Genomic DNA, 21793 nt, shown 5'->3' with positions numbered 1-21793 from the left:
CGAGAGGTCTGATAATCCCCGAAGCAGAAGCTAATTCCGGAACGTGCTCGGTTCGTCAGCGACGAGTCCACAGCGCGGGCACGCGCGGCGATCCACTCGCGAAATTTCATTTTCGCCTCTGCCGACTCTGGACTGTAATCTCTACGGTTTCTCAAATATGCGCCCGTTTGAAATTCTAGGCAAATATGTCGAACTGTGAAGAATAAATACGGGCGTTTCGCGCATTCTCATTGAAGTTTAAGCGAAATCGCAAAGAACGTCGATGGGAAATGTAACAAAATAATTCTCAAATAAAATCTGTTATCAAGTAAGTTCGCCGTGACCCAATTTCTACTTTGTAACGCGCGTCCTGTTTCAGAAGCAAAACCTCATTCCGATTCCATCTATTCTATTTCCTCTCTCTTTCTTTCTCTCTCTCTCTCTCTCTCTCTCTCTCTCTCTCTATCTGTCTCGGTCGCTTCCATTTTCTCCTCTTCATCTCTCTTACGGTTTCGCTTTTTGTCTTATTTTTAGACCACTCGTTAGGAATGCTTCTCGTGGATTCCACGTATCCTGGAGTATTATGCGAACGCGCGGAAAATTCTGGCATTGAATTCTCAGTGAGCTTTGAAAATGCAGCTTTGAACCGGATTCTTCATTCAGTCGGCACGTTTACTGAAAAATCCTGAGTGTCCCCTAACGGTCCTTACTCGATGACAATCTTTTTCTCCCCTTTCTCTGTGTAGCTTTCGGGGTTTGCTACTGGATTCCTTTGACGGCTGTCTCGTAGTTAGCGAAATCACAAGGCACAAGAAGCACCCTTCCGGGATATAAATGTCCTCTCGAGAGTTTTTTTCGGATATTTATCGGAGGGAAACGCAGTTACGTCAAGAAAATGTAGTTTAGTTACAGAAAGTTGCATGATTGAGAACCGATAATTATAAACTCCATGTATCGTTAATAATTCTTGCACGATGAGGTATGAAGTTGGAAACTTATGAGCGGGAAAATCACGTGACAAAATTTTTCTCGCGTAACTCGCGCTGTAATTTTTTTCACGACGCGCGACGTTCGCGTATATGCATCGTCTCGAGTACGAGAGACGGCAGCCGTTCGTCCCTGTCGCATACAGGATTTTCAGGATGTGTAATCCTTCCATTCGAGCGAGCGTAAAAAAGCTTCCCTGCGAGCGTCGGCCGAATGAAGCGCGCGACCTCGATTCGTCGCTCGTGACTGTTCTCTCTCGTCAGGGCAATTTTTTTTCCATCTTCTCTCTCTTTCCCTCTCTTTCGATCTCTTATTACCCGATATTCTTAATCTCCGTCGATCCTCTCTGATTAACTGGGATGAAAGATTTCCGTGGATTCGTCGATACGTCGCGATTGCATTCGGACCAGTAAGTCCGCTAATATACGACGATTTTCTGACGATGATTTCTCGATCGGATATCGTTGGACATCGAGATGCCGTTTGGTTTCGCAAAATGCCTCGGTGGAAAATAAACGCCGATGAGAGATGCAGATTTATTCAACCCGCTTCACGACGAACGGACGTTTGTGCAGCAAGTTTCCTCCTTCGCCGTTGTTCCGCGTCACCGCGAGTTTGTTTCAATCGGAGAAACGTAGACGTAGTTTCGCTTGCTTTGTGACGAACGATTAAAGGAGGTGACAGCCTGGCATTACTTTGTTTAACGGCGCTTCAACTCTCGCGTCTCTCCTGCGTTTCCTCTTGTTGGTCTTTTTACCGTCGGTCGTGCGACATCCCAGGCGAAAGGTTTCTTTGTCTCTCCATTATTGTGATTATTAGGAGAGACGCGCCGTGGAATTTTCATTTCGCTCATTTTTTTTTGCGCGCAAACGAGCAGTCTGTTTATTCGGTTTATATTTAGTTTTCGATTTTGTTACAAGTGTCGACAACTTGGTCTTATTTTCTTCTCCGACTTTACAACAAGATACGCGCTTATACGGTTGGGAGTTGCGATATTTTAAAACTTATTTCTGCAGAATTTTCACAACTATTTTTAAGGAATTTATACGCGTGAGAAAATTACGTATCGAGAAAAACCTATGTAATGGTATTCGCTTATTGCAAACGATTAAAGAGAATTACTTAATTGAGTTCTTTCCTTTTATCTTCTTTGAACTAAAATACCATTATATTTATCAAGCAAATTTAATTTTAGATCATATCGATTCATATCCGCGCTTTCGTACGTCAAAGTTATAATTTTACATCATTAATTTAGCGCACATTCATTTTTCAGGACTCTTTCTGTTACAGCGCGTTACTATTGTGAAATCCTCTTCTTTTATAAACCGAAAATCTGAGCCCTGTAGTTGAAAAAAAAATCTTGCAAGAAAAATACAAATAACAAAAAGAACAGTTATAATAACAAAAAGAAAAGTTTTAAGACATTGTGATAATTAACTATCGTGACTAGGTTTAGCTTTACAAGTCATAAAGCATAAAATCTATCGAGGAAAACAAATAAAAAGTTTATCTTTAAATAAGCTGAGATATAACAAATCAGAGATTTTCATAGTAGAAAACGTATTCAGTTTTTTTCTCATTTAAAAAAAGTAACCTAATTGAAAGGTATAAAAGTGCACTTGACTACTATCTATCTTTCTTTCTTTCTAGCACTTTTTCAATTACATCGCGATTAGGCTACAGATTATGGTCATGAGCATAATTCCCTAATCGATGTGATTATAATGCAATTTGCAGTGTTGGGGGAGCATAGAATGCGGAATGAAAATAGGCGACTGTATAAAACTCAGAACGTGATCTCTCCCGTAGTAGCAACTTCGGAATTAACTTCGCCCGGGGACGAAGGCACTCTAACGAGTGCTTAACTTTGATAGGTTTCGCCCAGCCCCGCTACCGTTTTCGCTGGGCGAATTAAGGCTCGCGGGATATCGACTTTGGTGATCGATCATGGGTAATCTGGGTCGAATTGGAGGAGCGTAAGACCTAGAAAAATACACTGTTATAATAGCCCCCTGGCGATGGCGCTCCGCGCTCTTCCCGGTTCAACTTTTTAATCGCGCCGGGAAGTCGGCTGTTCTTTCTCCGCGAGAGAGGACCGAGAGGGTTTAACTCGGATAGCGCGATAATAATGACAACGAAATTGATTGCGAACTTTTCTCGTCGCTTCTAAGAAACCAAACTTGTTTACACGGAAGCACTGAAATTTTTTCTAAAAGGAAAAGAAGGAAAAAAGTTAACTTTTCAAGTTCGTCAAAGAATATATTATTTAAGGTCGAAGTTCCAGAATATGATACATTACAGTATATCGGTTGTACACTGTCAGACACATCAGGATATCAGTTATGTGACGGTATATTATACATCGAAACAATCGACACATTTCCGCTGTAAAGCTCACCTTAGGTAATCTATAATTCAGTCTATAATTTTTAAAATAGAATTCTATTTGTAATTTTATATGCCACGTGTCTTTTGATATAAGTGTGTATATCTTAATTAACGTATTTTGTATCCTTTGTAGAAAATCATAAACAGAATTTTCCTAAATTCTGATGCGAATCGTGGATCGTCTGAAGTGGATTTAAGATCTACTCATCTAATCTACCCTCAAGCGCAAGATACATAATGCTCGGTCTGTTTCCTTATTATACCGTGCAACTCTACGGTATGTCTATGTACATTATGCTTGAACAGAAACCCATTTCTCGATTGTCGCAATGAACGATATCGACACGGCTAAAGATAACTCGGCTGTTGGAACATAAAGCTACCACCGGAGCTACCCGGAATCCTTCGACTCGATTTCCATAAGAATTTATCAAATTGTTGAGATATCGACGACACCATCCATTTCTCTTCTTTCTCGGTCTTTATTCTTTCCACGCACGCCGACACCGATCAAATCGCTTCTCGCCGATCCTTCCCCCGTCGTCGTTCGTAAAAGTTAGTCTCCCGTTTTCATAAGTTATTCGCACGCGAATGCACGCGATGTCGTTACGGATGAGAGGAGTACGCGAGTTCGTCTTTGTCGATTGCGAGAAGCTTACAGCTGTCTGTGCTTGCTACCTGCAAAACTGAGGTATGACCGACTTTTGCGGTATTGACATCCCATCGAAACCGCTCGAGAAATACTCGGCACGTACCGCGAGTAGAATCGTTGCTTTCGAATGATTTCGGCTTAGGATAATGCACAATGGGTGGCATTAATGGTTCTGACATGCCTGCGTTCGCAAGAATGCCTCGCGATACGCGACTCAATTGAATTCGCTCTTAGCGAGCGTGCGGCAATTGGATCAAGGTAAAAGTACGTGAATCATAAAAAAAAAGTTTCTTTCATATTATAGTTATTCTGTATATATAAGCTTTTTAAATATAATTATTAAATTATTAAGCGTTTCAAGGGTTTTCTTATTTATTGCAATTAGCCTGCCACAGTCGGCTGGCATCATTGTCGATTATTCTGTGTTTTCTGCGAAAACATCGTCGAATAATTTACGTGCTCCAGAATGTAGAATGCAATAGCGTAATTTATACGCTAAATTATCCATTATTACGTGAAAACGATCTGCAGTTCTCCGCCATTACACACAATTATTTTTTAATTATCCAAATAATTACTTGTTTTTATAAATAGGCAACAAAATATCTCGTCCCTACAATTATTCAGTCTGATTACTGTAACGTAATATCTTTATTATATAACATTAAGCGTAATCGAAGGGATTTCGTTAATAAAGTTCTTTCAAGAGATTTACCCGTAAATTAAACTTGTCCGCCGTGTTGACGTTTATTGTTTGGGTTAATGAGAGACGTTCTGCGACGTGTACTGGGGCTTACGACGATCACGTCGTATATGAGGTACCGGTAAGGAATTCAATTAAGCGGTCGCCGTAGGAGGTAGGAGGGTCAATAATTTCGTCGAGTCGGTATATACGCGCGTGTTGCCGATTGTTTGGTGTGAAAGCTCGCGTCTCTCGTGCGCTCCACCGGCTAATTTAATCGCGTAAATGCACCCTCGTCGCAGCGCGGATGAAATGCGCGCATACCTAAAATGCACGGAGCTCACTCGCGGGGAAATCGATACTCAATAATTGTGCCGCGCGATATTTTTCCATCGATGCCCGACAAGCGATCGCGATGCTCAAAGCGATCGTTCGCCTGTGCATCCGTTCAATAATGAGACTCCAAATCGACTGAAAAATCCACTGACGAAATTTCAGCCGCGGGATTTCCTGGGTCATCCATTTTTTTTTTTTTAGCAATACAACGACGGATCACGAATCTGTCGCGAAGTAAAGCCGCATCCTCGCACGGGAGACATCGCGACACGCGACGTGACTACGTGTGCCATGTTTTATCAGTGGAGAAGTTTATTAGATTACAAGATCTATCTCGTAACACAGGTGAACACACACAGAGTCGGGCAGGAGGGAAAGAGCAACGAGGGAAGAGCGTGGTGGAGAGACCAGGTAAATCCGGGTCACGTCGAGCCAGCAACCGGATGCTAGGCCCGGCCCAACCTCAACCACCTTGCTCGAGCTGTAGGTCACCTTTTGCCCTTAACGTCGTCGTTCATTCTCGCCTCTCGTCCTCTTCAATTATCGCCGTTCATTCCTGGAGGACGGAATTTCTTCGTCATATATAGCGACGCTTAAACGCGCCCTTTCTTTGGTCTTCGATAATGGTGTAAAGCGTCGTGACAAAATGATAAGAATGTCCTCGATATCGATATCGAGCTGACTAATCGCTCTTAATTAGGTCGGTCGCACATATACGTTTAAAAAAGGCGTTTGGAGGCGTTTCAGTCTATCGGGGAGAGCAACATTAGACACTATTGCGTAACATGTCAAGTTTCTCGTATATATATTCTCATCTTTGAAATTACGTTCCTTTACATGATGCGCGCAACTCAATATCATTGTCGCCTACACTATAAGCGACAGAGAAAAAGTGAGTATTTACAAGTGCAAAGAGCTGTAGAAAATTTGCCCAAAGGAATTCTTTTACATGAGTACGTAATTAGCGATCGGGAACGAGCGGAAACTCTTATTTCGCGTTTAACGAAAGCGCTTCTATGTCGCGGAGAAAATTGTTTATTCTCATTCGCGTGAGTTCGAGCCATTCGATATTTTATGTCAGAGAGAAGGCAAAAAAAAAAAGGAAGATAAAACGCGTAGTACGCGTTCCCATTGTTCGTTCTCGAACGCGAAATACTCCGTTTCGCGACCGTGGCCGCAAGCGAATGCATATAATCGAATTAGAGCCCAGTAGTGACACATTGGGACGGAATCTGGCGACTCCTTTCGGACACACGTACATCCTCGTAAAAACGTTATATTTCACGATGACCCAGTTCACCCGCGCGTATCGCCGCGCGTCGCCACGTCGAACAATTCGGATGAATATTTCTGTAACGCATCCACGGACCCGCATTGCGCCGGCTTTCGTTTTGCAATTTAGATGCCGGTGTGCGAGCAGCCTATTGAATATTGATTCTTTTAGCCCAAGTATTCGAAATATTTCCGACGGAGAAAGCGGATAATGGTCGCCTACCCTGTCGTTTGACGACGTTAAATTTAACGCGCCACGTCAAAACCGGATACCGCAATCCCTCCCTCCCTCCCTCTCTCTCTCTCTCTCCTCGCCCCCTCTCGGCTTTTTGCCGGGGCAATGTTTAATCTCATTAGCAGTCGCTGACGCGCCAGTTGACAGAATTCCGAGACGTTTCGAGTTTCGAATGCGTACACATCGAGAGGTCGCGACCAAAGTGACGAGAACGACGGATACACGGTCGTCACGCGAGATATATGTTTGCTCCGTTTAAACAACGTGAATCGTATACATATTAGAGAAAATGTCGGCAGGAAGAAAAGCAAGAACCGCGGAAACACGTCGAGCCCGTCGTGGAGCGGCGAGGCCATAAATTCTGCCGTACAATGGGGACAATGCGTTAAGCGGGATGTACAGCGCGAAAAGAAAGAGCTTCCATCGTTGCGTTTGTTTAAAATATAAAAAAAGCAAGAGAAAGAGGAAAGAAAGGTTCGCTTATTTTCAATATCATGGGAACGATCTGTCCCACGGCGTTAATTCCACGCGGGACAAGCGCCGAGCGTTCATTATGCGAAGAGCGAATAAGATTCATGAAGCGCTGAATTTTCTTCGACAGATTTCAGCCTCCGCATTCGCGGATTAATTATGAAACCGACGGCCGGCGGCTCATCGTCGAGGGTGCCTCCGCCATTGCAGAGACTATATCGCGGGCTCTAATTAACACGACGGATATGCGATTCTTTCGACCGTTCATGCCTGCGCGGGTATCAACGGCACGCGGGAGAATTCATGAACTCTGCCCGGGCTTCGTCTACGATGGAAGAAACCCTTCTTGTTCGCGTGGTATTCTAGTATCGCTCGAGGACGCAGTTGAAAAGATCTCCGACGTTAGTACCAAAGACGCAAAATGTTGAAACAAAAACGCGCAACCCATTTATGAATATTTTACTGGTAGATGCTCTCTCTTGTTTCGTATAATGAGCAAGGCGATAAAAATATATACACCGCGTAAAGATAAATAATTCAGTAAACGTGTGAATAACAAGCGATAAACTAAACTATGGGTATATAATGATGAACTGAACATGAATATAACAGTGTAAGTTATGCAACGACACAAAATTTTCAATGATCGTAGCATAGTTGTAATACTTGGCAAGGTTGTTATTTACGCGCAGGTATTTACAGATATTGCAAATATTTGGATAATTTAATTGTTTCTCAGCGGTAGGCTAATAGTTTAACGTCACAGCGCGAGGCGAACTGCTCGAGCGGGTATGAAAAATGAAAGCTTCCGTGGAAGGTGCTTGGACAAAATTAATTAACGTCGTCGTTGCTGGGCGCTACATGTTTTCCTTCCTCTCTACTATAACGAATTAATCCCGGCGCGGATCAAAGGGAGAGGTTGCCTCGCGCTGATTCCTGTTTACATTTTGCGGAATTGCGAGAATTTCCAAAGGCAGGTAAGGCGAATCTCACGGGACTGAAATTGCGAAGGGAGAACCGCGGTTTTATTCCCGTATTTGTTCTCATCGCGCACCTTTAGCTTGAGGCAGTAACCAAAATGTGTATCGTGCTGCATGGTAATATGGTATGATAAGCCGCAAAAGATTTTCCTATGGGATATATTATAAAGTATTACTATAAAAATGTAAAAGAGACTGGCTAATTTGCGTGTATGGCATAGCGTGAAATACGTCCAATTTAACAGGCTTATTATACTCTTCGATTTTTTACATTTTACATTTTATTATTTTATTATTTCCATTTTTTCTCTATCGTCAAAAAGACTATTCGCCATTCAAATTGCATTAATTTCATTTCTCTCTTTCGTATTTCTTTTCGTTCTTTATGTCTTCTTCCTTTTATATATTAAGCGCAAAATTTGATACTTCGACGCAAAGATCGAGCGATTCCACGTAACTTTTCTAATTTGTACATGGAATTTCTCTCCCTTGTTTGATTATTATTGGCTGAAAGGGAAAACTCATCTCTCTAGCCCTTCCGCAGCCGCAGCTGTCCGTTTCGAACACAAGCTGGGTGCCTCGGGATTGTAATAATTATCGCTCGAAAGCCCATTTCTCGTCTCTGTCGATATCAATGCAAGCCCAATAACCGCCGTCGGGAAGAGTCATTCGCATCCCCGCATCGAAGATGTCGGCGACGTTATAATTGCAACTAGGGCGATCCTTGGATCTTAGTAATTAAACGTTATATTGGTTCGAAGCAGAAAGGAGATACGATTGGCAGCGATGTATTTGATTACGTTCGCTGATGTTTTCAACAAAGATTTTAATTATAAATATCGGCTCGTTCTACTTCCATTTCCTGCATTCGAAACACGAAAATCCTCATTTATCGATTAATGAGTTTTTGTCGAACATGTGGGATACAATGTGCGCCTATTGGGAGTTACCCTCTACATCATTTTTCAATGTGACACATTTAAATGCAGGATTTTATCTTCGCACGTATATTGAGAAAAACTCGGTGCCCATAAATTTTCCAGAGTCGTAAGGCCAATAACGTAGCGTTTATCATCCGCGGCGTTCATCCCCTCACGCGGGAAAACATCCCCTCGCGAAATTACCCACGCGACTTACAATAAAACGGCGCGTCGTGTTACGCGCTTATAAATATTGCAGGCTTTATCGGTATTCATGAAACTTTTACTCGGTTAAAGAGAGGCACTCGTAAACTTCACTTATACTTAAAAAAAACTATCGGTTACCCGATCCGTTTGTTAAAAAAGAGTTGACCACACGTGGCTAGACACACACACACTCTCTCTCTCTCTCTCTCTCTCTCTCTCTCTCTCTCTCTCTCTCTCTCTCTCTCTCTCTCTCTCTCCCTGTATTCTTGGTTTATCCCAAAAAGTTGTCCTGGCGAGCAAGCTGTACCTTTGGGGAACCAAGCTCTGGATATATGTCTAAAGTCAGGCATGGAAGGAGTTTCGTGGGTCTTACTAGCGGGATGAGTAATGGGCAGGTCTGCGTACTGTAGTGAGCAGTTTGTCGTCGAAACTAACCAAGGTCCCTGGCAGCTCATTTCGCAGCAGGGCACGTAATTCAATTTCCATGTAGCGATTCCCCTACCCTGGCCTCGTGCTCGTCCTTCCCGGCCCTCCCGGCCCGAACCCGGGTGAGAACCGAAATTATCTCGGGGCGTCACTTTGCCAGGCGCGAACGCATTCTCGGGATGTTTGCACGCGCCTCGAATGTCAAAGCGAGTCTATTATCACATCGTGCCTGTACCTGTAGTTAGTCATATTACACACAATAACTAATAAAATCCTCGCCAGCCTAAAATGGCTCGTCTGTTCTGATGCTTTCTGTTTGTTGCAATCTTTGTATACCTCTTTTGTTCCGTTTTTATCGAATTTATATAAATTTTCTCATATATAACTGTTAATAGACTACGGTACATTATAAAACATTTCATTTGACCTCTGAATGGATACCGATGATAGTCCGACGCGAAAGTACGGGATTAAATCGAGTACTTCGTTGAAAGTGGTTTAGGGGAGAAACGACGGAAGGATAATAAACGCGAAGGCGACGGTCCTTTTAATCTTGAGAGGATAAGAGTGCTCGAGGACGAAATCCGATGAGGATACTGAGAGGCATTGTTCATTTCGACGATATAAAACGGGATTGTGCGATCCGACGCGAACTGGCTTGACTTCGTTCTCTCAGAAGTGACTTTCCAAATGTGCGGAGAATAAGATTTTCTCGGGAATTAAGGGACCATCCTGCCTCCTTTTCTTCTTTCGCTTTGGTAAATGTCAAGCAAAAAGAATTGACTTTACTCTCTCCCTTTTTCTTTTTTTCTCTCTCTCTCTTGAGAAATAGTAGCCTCCGCTCTGGGTCTCATCGTAAAATTTGGCAGATCGATGATTTATTCCGAAAAGTTCGAATTGGATCGCGATATTAAAGATTCCGCGCACGGAGTGATCCAAATAAATGCGCATGCAGAGAATATGATAGGCATGCTTCTCTGATTCTTTTGGATGTAGCGGCGACCGCGTCTTGAAGTTTAGACCAATCCCGAGATTTGATTCTTAATTACTTCATCCCTTTTCCGGCGATAATTTTGTATAGCTGACTGTACGATCTGCGAGTCAAAGAGCCGTGGAAATTTCTACAATCCAATTTGTCAATCGAATCTTGTTGAGGGAGCCCGTTAAAAGTTTCGCCACGCTCTTTTTTCCCGACGAATATGTTCCGAACTCGCATAATCGCGTTTATTACGCGAGAACCGATGCTGAGCGGGGCGCTATTGCGAATAAACGTTACGAAGTGATTCCAATTAAGGGCCATTATAGGATCGTTAATAATAGCGCGCGGCGCACGAGGTCGATAACGTTGTTTGGGCGTAGTGCGCGCCGGCTGTAACGGATTGCGAGGGAACGTTACGAATCTCGACGTCATTAAGTCCCAGCGGACTTACGTTATTTATGAAACCGTATAATTTTTTAATATAAATTAATCTTTCGCAGTGCTCTGTGTGTAGTAGCATTAAAATGAGATTCTCGAAAAGTGAATACTTGACGAGGTATTTCATGAATTTTATTCTGATATATTCTGACACACACACACACACACACACACACTCTCTCTTTCTTTCTTGCCGTAATATTATTCTCGCGCGACTTTAATAGACTTGTGTAAGATATTTCTTTTTTCGAAGAACAACCAACATCGGGTTGTAACTCGTCTGTGAGCACGTCTGTGAGCACGTCCATAATATCCTCACTAATTGCCACTACTCCGCAAGGATAAATTTTTAAAAATTTTTTAAAATGTTGCTTGCATTTTTCCAGGATGCCTAACGAGAAGGTGTGTGCCTGTGGCGTGAACTCGGACCTGTCCAAGTCACGAAACAGCTCGATTGTTATGGGAAAGCTGACCATCCTCCTGCCTAAGACGAAGGGCAACAAGTCGGAGGGCAAGGACTCGAGGAAGCAACCCGATGACGCGCGGGTATCGAAGACTCGAACATCGAGCGAGATCGGAAGCAGCAGCGCGGTGACGGAATCCGCGAGATCTACAATAAAGAACAGCAAGCACGAGAAGCGGCTCAATCACTCGCGGAGGACTCGAAGCGCCGACAGAGCCGAATCGCATTACACTTACATCGGTTAGTCCGCACGGACTTCATTAATATTATTCTGATGTCGAAAGAATTTATTCTAGAATATTTATATTCTAGAATATTATGCTCTAGAGTAGATTTTTTTCGAAGTAGCTAGATAGTAAAATATAAATATAAAATACGTAGATAATATGTGATGCACGAAAGTTACAAGGAAAAGAGAGATAAAGAATGTTGTATTTTTGTTTCCGATGGCACTCTCTCTCGGCAGATTCGGGTTCGAGTATCCTCGGCGGTGGGATTCGTGAGAACCATATAGAGGAAGCGCTGTATGCCACCATACCGGACACGCCGAGTGTGAGTATCAGCGAGATCGGCACGAGTCGGTCGAATTCGCAGAACAGATCGCAACCTCTTTACTCCGCTATTCCGTCTATGACGTCGCCGCCGCCAACGTACGACGTCGCGGTTGCAAAAACGTGGCAGGTAAGATTCGCCGCAGTTTATTTTATTGTCTGTTATATGACTCTTTTTCCGGTTTACGTTGATATCGAGTAAATAAGAGAAGAGCCGCTAATGATATTGCTACGTTTCCCACAACGTTCCAGCCTGGAGCTAAATTCAATAGTAAATTACTTCATAATAATTTAGCTCGTGACATCCGAGCTAATTTTCATGAAATTAAACACGCATACGTACAAAATACTAAAAGCAACGAATTAAATTTTTCACCTCCTAAGTTAAATTTAATTTAGGTAATAATAACGTAATAATGTAGCATCTTTATAAATTAAAATTTAAACTCAACATTAATCCGTGCTTACTACGACCCATTTATTTTAGTTAAACCTATTCTCTATTTCTCGTCTCTCCTATCTTGAAATCCCACACGGTTCCAAATAACAGAAATGAAATTCCTTGACTTATTGTTAAATAAAATACCTACGAGTGATCGTACCGTCAATCAGTGTTACAATCTACTTCTCCGGTCGTTGATCTGCGTTATGTATAGACCTGGTTATTCGAGTTGCAACTCGCGCTGTTGAGCGTTTTAAGAGACCCTTCTGCAAAATCGTCGGGCGTTGCCGTTCGAAGCGGCATCCTGAATGTAACAATACCGGACCACGTCTATCTCGGAGAGAGAACTGGCTTAATAAATAATTCTATGTTATTACTTCCCTACAAACTGCCTTTCCGACGAGCTGTTATTTCAACGAAGATAATATTGCGCAGTTACCGTTTGCACAATGAAGTTTCAGTACAGCCCAGGCGGACGGCAGTTCCCGACGGCGCGGTCAATATTCTACAATGGCCACAATCGGCATTCGGTCATTTGTAAGAGCGTAACGCTCGTAAAGCAATAACAGCTGGTTGGACAATAGTCACAAATTGTCATCGTCTCCCGCGTGCTTTAAATGGTACAACCGGAATATTAATTCCCGCAATCTCGTAGATACTTTGTACTCCATACTGGCGCGCTGATATACAACGATCCGGTCGCGACACATGCAACGAATCAACGACGATATACCGGTACGCTACGGCTGGTTCCGCCCGATAAAGCCGGTTATTCAATCACATAATATCTCGAGTTATCGAAACGAATTATCGCTCCATGCTGCGGGTACCGCGGTCGCGATAGCTCTTGCCAGGAATGCCGTCCGTCATTTGATTTGTATTCCGCTGCGCAATTTCGTGACGAGCAGATGACGAGGAAATTGGCAGCGATCTAACAATCAGCCACCACCCCCGAAGCGTCCTGAAGATCGATAATCCGAAATGAGGCGCGTCCAGACTGGAGTATTGTAATCGATCGGTGCAATCACAAATTGGACTTTTGTGGGCCTTCAAATGCGCTATTAGTAATTACTAATCAGCCGATGTTGATTAGCCGACGATCGTATGACTATCGCAGGACGTCGGTATAAATCTCGCAGCCATTTCGCGGACGCAGCGCGATCCTGCAATATTACAAGAATTGCGGTTACCAAGCTTTTACGAGATTGATCACGTAATTTTCGTGAAAAAGAGAAAATTATCTTAAACATGACAACGTATTTAGTACATTAGTACATTGCGACGCAACCGCAAGCGAGGCGAAAAAAAAACGAACTGAAAATATAGAATACATTTTTGTAATTCGCACGGTTTTCAAGAAAATGCAATTTTATATGTAAAAGAATCTAAATGTGTTTATTTGACTGCGTATCAATATCCTCGTGCATACACATCTGTTGACGTGTATAAAAGATAATACGATAAAGATAATAAGATATTGAGTTACAATATTATTCTGTTATACAATATTGTGTAATTTTTATAATGACGAGCATTGATATCGTTATTTCTTCTTATTGATCACCGGAAATAACAAGATATTCATAATAAGCGCAAATATTTTGATATATTTATGACATCAGCAGCTTACGGTTAATGCTGGTCCAGTTTACAGTTTAATTATTATAAATAAAGTGAACATGCGTGTATACATATATGCATTTTACGTTCCTCATAATACGAGCGTATAACATCGCATAATATTTTAATCCAGATTTAATGGCCGGTTCGGCGATTGTACGAGATAGATTCGGAATAAGTTACGGAAAGCTTGTCAGAATATTTCGAAGGTCTGTTTATCGTCTCGCACAAATTGTGCATACAGTTGTGCATACAACGTGTTGGCAGCTCATATCTCATGCCATTATACATACATCTTACGTATGTTTTACATACACACGCGGAAATATTAAATAATATTCGCAGAATTTATTGTACGACGTAACTGATGATGATACCGTCAGGATTTATGTTTTCATTACGCGGAAGGGTATATGACGTTGAAACATCTTTTACATCTTTCGTTTTCCAACCAATCTGCGCATGTGTCTATGATCCGACTAAAATTATCGCGGTCCAAATTTACGCAACAATTCCGAAGTTTAATTTTAAAATATTCAAAATTTTGAATCTTTGATTGTCTTATACTGTTTTTATATTGATGTGAACAATGTGTTATATTATGTCTACACTACAAGTTTTTGCGAGCGATATCGATCCGTAACGACGACGCAATAAGAAAACTTTGTTCGACCTTTCGAGTATTAACATGCATCTGTCAGTTTATGATGAATTCGAGTTTAGGAAACTCACAGACCGGAAATATTAATCAAGCTGCAGTGCTGCTCATATAAAAAACCTGATTGCCCGTTAATGAAATCCGTGAATTAAATTTCACCGACAAATCCTCTTTACGTAGAAAGTCCTTCCTTCGTTAGACTATTTCGATATATTTCGGCGTGAGGTCACATATCAGCTTATGAAGAATGCGGCTATTTTCAAGATTTTCTCAAATATCAAAGTTCGCCTATTATTCCATCGGTATTATTCTGGTAAAACTCTAAGCAATATCCAAGTAATGCTGAATTTAAAATAAATTCCTGATATCTGTTATTGATACGTTTTGTTCGAAAAAGATAGAACAACTAGAAAACAAGTTTAATATTTCTATGATTATATGTTCCGCAATTTATTTAAGTATGAAAAAGCAAGGCAAATTATTAGTCAAGAATTTGTTTTACGATTGTTTCGTCTGAATCTAAATGTATAGCCGATAATAAGCATTTCAATTTATATGACACATGCCTTATTGCATTTAAATTAAATTATATCCTAACATCTGTGAAAAATAAAAATGAGCAATCAACAATAACGTCAATACGACGTTTGCAGTAATATAGTGCTAGAAAATGCAATTAAGCTTCTATGCACCGTTCGATTCACAGCCTGTACATTAAATTTCGGCATGCTCGGCGACCCAATTGTTCGAGTTTGGTTCCTCCGAAGAGATTCGCCGTCTCAAAGAGGAATCGCTTTATCGAAGCGAGCGACTAGGACAGAAATAGCAAGGTAGAAGAGAGAGGAAGGCAAATTCAATGTACGCGGCTTCTTAACTCGAGGACCATTCTAATCCGGTTGACCGCCCAATCCGTCGCGTATAGTTCTCCGGCGCCGACTAAAACATAAATTCTTCTGCCGTGTTATTCTATAGTAGTTGCTGCCATCGTCACCACCGGAAAGTCGATGTTCCCCGGTGAAAAATCTGTGTTGAAATTCATGATACTTCTCGTTTTCGAAACTTGTGCAGTACAATGCAGTGCTTATCAATGGGCAGATAATCTGCCAGAAAAGAGACAATCGCATTCACGTTGCCATATAATTCAATGATTTATTTTTCGATATAAAGATCATTAATATAATTTTGTTGAACTCCTGGATATTCATTCTTTATGCTAGAGCATCATTTATTGAATAAAACCATCTTTTACTCTGAATTTGTCCAAATGACATTGGTGTATGTTAAAAAAGAAGCTCGAGGTCAAGGAATATTCGCGGTGATAAATAAAAGAAACCGGCTTCTTGTGTGTCGTGATAACGAGAAGGCTCCGTTTGCACTTAGTTGCTTTAAAATGAAGAGGTCGTCAAAGGAGATCGCAAAAGAGGGTTGAAATTGTTCTTGGACTGAAACGTCGAGCAGCAGTTGTGCCCGAGCGAGCAAGCGCGAGCTCGAAAAGTGCTATGAAATGCAAAACCATCCCGGGAAAGCTCACTACGCTACGCACGGCTAAATTGTGCGGCCTGATAAAAGAAGACCTCGGAAAAACATCCTCGAGACCGTAATTGTGGACTACATATCTCACAGAAGAGAGACAGAGCGAGAGAGAGAAAGAGAGAGAATATAGTCGCTCATTAGCCGACCCATGACGCAATGGTCTTAGATCGTTTATATGAAGGGAAGAACATTATTTTCTCCTAGATTTTTCTCGGAAAAGCTACTTTATATGTGTCGCGAGGGATATCTTTTAAAGCATTTTAGAATCTTTTCGTTGCTTACACTGCGTAGTACTTTCTATGCATTTTGCGATTAATTTAAACATCAGTGCCTTTGTCCAAAACAATATTAGCGAAATAAAGTTCGCGTACGTCCAGGATGGTTTTCTAAGACTCCGATATCTTCATTTTCAAAACTCGGCCGAACGCAAGAAATTAAAGCGTGATAACGGTCAAGTATAATAGGCTTCGTCCGAACAACCATTGAAAAAATTTACATTCTGTATATTCCCCGGTCTCGCTCTGGAATGAAGAAAAAGAGTTACCAGTAGGCTTTCCTCTCGAGAGCCCTCGAGCTTACTTCGCGGAGTCCTTTAGTAGCTGTTTCCATTCATGAGCTTGCAAGCGCGCGAGGCACTCGCGCCTTCTAATTTGAATAACAGTCTTGCCTACTATTTTCCCGCGAGGCCGCGGAGCTACATTGTGCCCACGGGAGTCTACCATTTGTCAGGAATCCCCTTACGGGAAAGTGCAGAGAGGTTCCTTCGGACGATGCCGCGTGGGACGAGGATGTCCTTTAGCGAGCGAACGAGCGCGTGATTCAGCTTACAGCAATTACCGGGAAAACTGACATGTTATCATCCCTGCGTACTTCCGGGAAAACTCGGTCTTACGAGTCACCCTTCACCAATGAAGTTTCCTCAGCTATCGCGAGATATCGTGATGAAAATTCCGAGAACTTTGGAGCATCGATTCCGATTAGGAATTAATTATTGACCGAGTACGCGACAGTGCTGGATACTAGATAATAGGTTACTGACTGAATTCTATATTTCTGACTACGTCGACTTGTTGCAGACGCGGCGTCATATCGACAGACTGAAAATTTCATCCCGCAATATGTTGACGTGAGTGAGAAGCCGCGGTTAAGTTGCCTTCATTGCGACACGGAGTATTTACATTAAAGAACGGCGGTTTTGAATAGGTGGAGAGTTGTCGTGTAATACTACGGTGCTTCATGGAGCTGCTCTGCTTATATAATGTCAGATATATTCTCGCGAGCTGCTCTCGCATATTAATTTCACCACGTAAGTTAGTCCAAGTGATACGAGTGGTACAAATGATGAAAGGACCGAGGGTTGGTCACGGCTGCAAGAGGCCGAAAGACCGAGAGATTGAGAGAGAGAGAGAGAGAGAGAGAGAGAGAGAGAGAGAGAGAGAGAGAGAGAGAGAGAGAGAGAGAGAAATATGGATGAAAGAGAGAAAATAAAAGTAATGGAAAAATAAAACCAACTAGGTAGGAGTGGATTAAATTGGTACAGCCTGCGAAAGGGAGGAGAAACGAGACGAGCGAAAATTAGTACGGAGGAGAGTTACGATACAATAAAGAGATCGCATGAAACGAAAATGAGAAGTGAAAATTGCCAGTCAAGCAGCGATGATGAAAAAGATCTATAATATTTACCCTCGTAGGGAAAATTTCTCGCTACCGCATTTCGCACATGTAATCTAAGAGAATCGTTCCAAGAATAGATAGAAAAAAAAAACGTTATATTTCTCTTTGTCAATTAACAATTTTTAAAACTAAGAAAGGTATGGTAAGTAATTAATAGTTCTTGCATGATAAATACAAATTAAAATCGGAAAAATTATAAACAAAACTGTACGTTTGTATGTCTCAAGACCGATGCATAAAAAAAAACTGCGCGCATCATATGCGGAACTTGAGACAATTTCGCCGAGATCCTTGCACAGACAGCATTTTCGAGAAACTAATCATCCCGGAGCGAAGCTACCGCGGACGGAAAAACGCAACCACGGGGCTCTGGGCGATCCTCTTAAACGAACGCCCGAGGGCGACCACGCTCGTCTCACGCTGGAAAATGGAATCACAAGATAATAATCCCGAAATTCAATTTTACTCTTCCTCATCGTCGAGTAGAGAGCCGTGGTTGCCGGCGGTTGACTTCGTCAAGAGCGAAGATCGCGAGAATCGAAAAGTCCTGGCTGACTCGATTCGACGACAAAAGCGATCGGAGAACTCGATGTTGGACTTCTGATTCTCGTCGCGGTTTTATTCTGCCTCATAACCCTTTTATTCTCGTATATCGAATATTTTCGCGGCTAGACCAAGAGAAATTTCTGAGCGAGGAGAAAGAAAAATTTTTTCGATCAATTTGCTGGAGATGTACTCGAGGTTTCATTATGATTCTTGAATCGAAACGCAGCTATGCCACTGGCATACCGGCAACTTTCTCGATATGTTTCATTTTCAGAAAGCATAAAATATCTCTTGCAATGTAATACATATTTATAGCCCAAGTTTCCATGATGTTCGATAGAGCGTACATTCGCGAGGATGAAGGAGTGCATCGTATGTTTCCATTTACAGATGACATCTATGTTACCATGCATATATAGATAACCGTACTATTTTTTCCCATTTAAATTTTCATCCCTTCCACGTTACAGACTCAACCCTGTATATAAAATATTTTCTTGATTATTAAATTAACTCTACTTTTTCTCGAGCTAATAAAGTTGTCTCGATAAAATGTTGAAAGTATTTAATAAGATCGTAAAATATTTCATAGGCCGGTATTCATAGTCGGATCTTATATTTAAGACCGTCTTAAGTACAATCTTAAGATATTATGAATCAATCACAGAACTGTATTAGCATCTTAAGACATTACTTAAGACGGTCTTGAAATAAGAACAGACTATGAATATCGGCCATAGACTTTCTAGTCTTTCTTATTAAAAATTACTTTCCATTCTAATACTTCTCGCTTTATTGTTATTCTTACATCAAGATATTCTTACATAATTAGGTTGTACTTAATATTTTTGGGTTATTTATTTAAAAATTAAAGTATAAAATTTCATATTTAATACTTTTATCATAGATAAATACAGAGAGAAATTTAAAAGATACATTTTTGCGACAAATTTCGCTTATATATGTTCATTTTTAGTCTTTTGGGGAGAAGGTAATTCTTAATTATAAAGTTATTCTCTATCTAAAACGTTAAATGTAAAATATATTATATACGGATGCGGAAAACTGCGAAAGTCATTTCTGCACAAAACGTTAATAAAATAAAGTTAATATTAAATACAACAGCATTATGCGACAATTAAATGATTAAACGAGCGTCGACACCTTTTGCGGGAAATACAAAAGGAGAGGGCGTATGCAAGCTCCCGCGAGCTTTTACGATATAATATGCGAGGCAAGTCGGCCCGGTGAAAAACGAGAGAAGTTTTTCCGCGGCGTTTTACGCCGTGGCTGAAAACCGCGGTTGGTTCAAGGAGAACATTAAAAAACAGTTCGCGACTCTATTATAATTTTCAGCCCGAGATAATGGACATTGAAAAATGTGGAACTGATTTACATGGCTAACTTCGTTACTCGAGCTTGCATTGATGAGTTAATGCGATTAAATTATAAAAGTAACTTTTTATAATTAGTAACAACAAATGCACAACTTCCGTACACGATTATTCCTCATTATTGTCGTTCAAGGATGATTAGCTGCACTTATATTATCATAGATGCTCTATAAAATTATTATATCAAAGAAATCGAGCCGTTCAAGGATATATCAGGCGATAGCAAAGTTCATTATTTTCCTTGAACTAAAATGGATTGCAACTGCAGTTTATTTCACAAATCGTTTTATATCTGAAACGCGACACCAAAGATCAAGTATCGAAACCACAGCCATGCAAACATAATGGTAAGTAACTACAACCTGGGAATCGGAGTTGCGGCTAGAGTAACGTGACCCTAATGTGGTCTCGCGAGCAGTGGGAGATTTATGAAGTTACTGTTAATTAATTCTGTTAATTAATCTTTAATTAGGTAATATTTGATTAATTAACAGAATTAATTAACAACTATATTTTTAAACATGAAACAATAGACTTATTAGAACCAAAGAAACATCAGGCATAACAAATGGTACTTTCTATTTGTAGAACCTATTTGTATATCAGATCTAGCACCGGTTACTTATCTCGAAAGCAGGTTTTATGTGAAACCGTCGCAAACACTCTCCCACGTATAGCGCAATTTAAAAAATTTTTTTTTTTTTTGGAGTTGCGACAAATGCATTTTTCATGTAACATATTTTTCGTTTAAAACTTTACGTTGCTGTACTATGGTACGGTGTTTTAAAATGTGGTGTTTAAAATATAAGATAATAAAAAAGAATTACTTGTAAACGTAAAGAATTTGCAAAAATTGTAAATTATAAAAATAATTTATTGTGTACTCTTTCTCTCTCTGTATGCGTGTTTGTATGCTACTAGGTATTTTATCTTATATCTTTTCTTTATTAGTTACGAGGCATATTTTCGTTTTGCAGACCGGTCGGCCACCGACGTATGAGGAATATTACGCGATGATGTCACGCTCGCACACTCCTCCGCCACCATGGTCCGACTCGACGACGACGTCTAACCCGACTTCGAGTATTCAAGCGCGACGCGAACTCTTGGCCAGCCAGCCTGAGTTTCGCGAGTATCTGACGCAGCTGGCGCTAAGCGATCGTGGTTCGCAATATCAATATCAATATCAGCAACAACGACAACAATCTAGAGATGCTATCTCGATCCCGAGGGAACAGCAGGTCAGAGTGCAACAGCGTGCGCGAGCAATGCCTCCCAGGTGAGTAGTCGAGGACCGACCTCTCGGCCGTCGCGTCGCGTCTCGTATCTCAGAGCCGCGGGGATCGCTCGCGGAATAATTCACGTAGTTTCTGGGGTGGTCATATACGACTATATGACACCGCCGGGAGTTACCTCGGCTCGGGATGTACTTGGCTACCCCGAGACATTTCGAGGTGCTGAGAACTAGCAGCAGGTTCAAAGTAATTTAGAAAAATGGTCGAGGCAGCGATTATGCAAATACAGAGCGTCCCGTTTCCTTCCCTGCATTTTTTTTCTCTGCAACAGCCGAGCAAATTAAAGGAAAAATGGCAAGGACAATTTCAAAGGTTCTTTAAAACTTGATACGAATATATTTTCTGGAACAAAGTATTTGTGTGAATATAATTATAAAAATTCTAAAAATTATATAGTTAAAAGAATAAAATATTTTTTTTCCACCTATTTTTTTTATTATATGTATAATGTAGTTCTGCCGTATAATTTTACGAGGCACACTAAAGCCCGTATTTATAGTCGTTACTCAGATCTCGTTTCAAGAGCGTATCAGGTGAGATACTCAAAATTGCGTTTTATATCTTGAGACGTGGACGGTTCAATAGTTATATTTTGATTATAGAGACCGACTGAGACTGTATTTATAATTATTATGTTAACATTAATAAACTCAATCTCTTTT

At 41.1% G+C, this 21793-nt stretch overlaps 1 protein-coding gene across 1 annotated transcript in view; it reads left to right on the top strand.

Moving 5' to 3' along the window:
- LOC139768713 (uncharacterized) overlaps positions 1 to 21793 on the top strand; it is a 42535-nt gene that overhangs the window by 17375 nt on the left and 3367 nt on the right. Inside the window, exons 2-4 of the mRNA XM_071699195.1 lie at positions 11342 to 11658; positions 11885 to 12099; positions 20814 to 21115. Of these exons, the coding sequence (XP_071555296.1) occupies positions 11343 to 11658; positions 11885 to 12099; positions 20814 to 21115 (833 nt within the window). The 5' untranslated portion in view covers position 11342. The remainder of the gene's footprint in view (positions 1 to 11341; positions 11659 to 11884; positions 12100 to 20813; positions 21116 to 21793) is intronic.

The sequence above is a fragment of the Temnothorax nylanderi genome, unplaced genomic scaffold (assembly GCF_030848795.1).
Source record: "Temnothorax nylanderi isolate EJ_2023f unplaced genomic scaffold, tnyl_v1.0 TNYL_tig0017_pilon, whole genome shotgun sequence".
Lineage (NCBI taxonomy): Eukaryota > Metazoa > Arthropoda > Insecta > Hymenoptera > Formicidae > Temnothorax > Temnothorax nylanderi.
The sequence above is the reverse complement of the archived record's forward strand: the minus strand, read 5'-3'. Positions and strand labels throughout refer to the sequence as shown.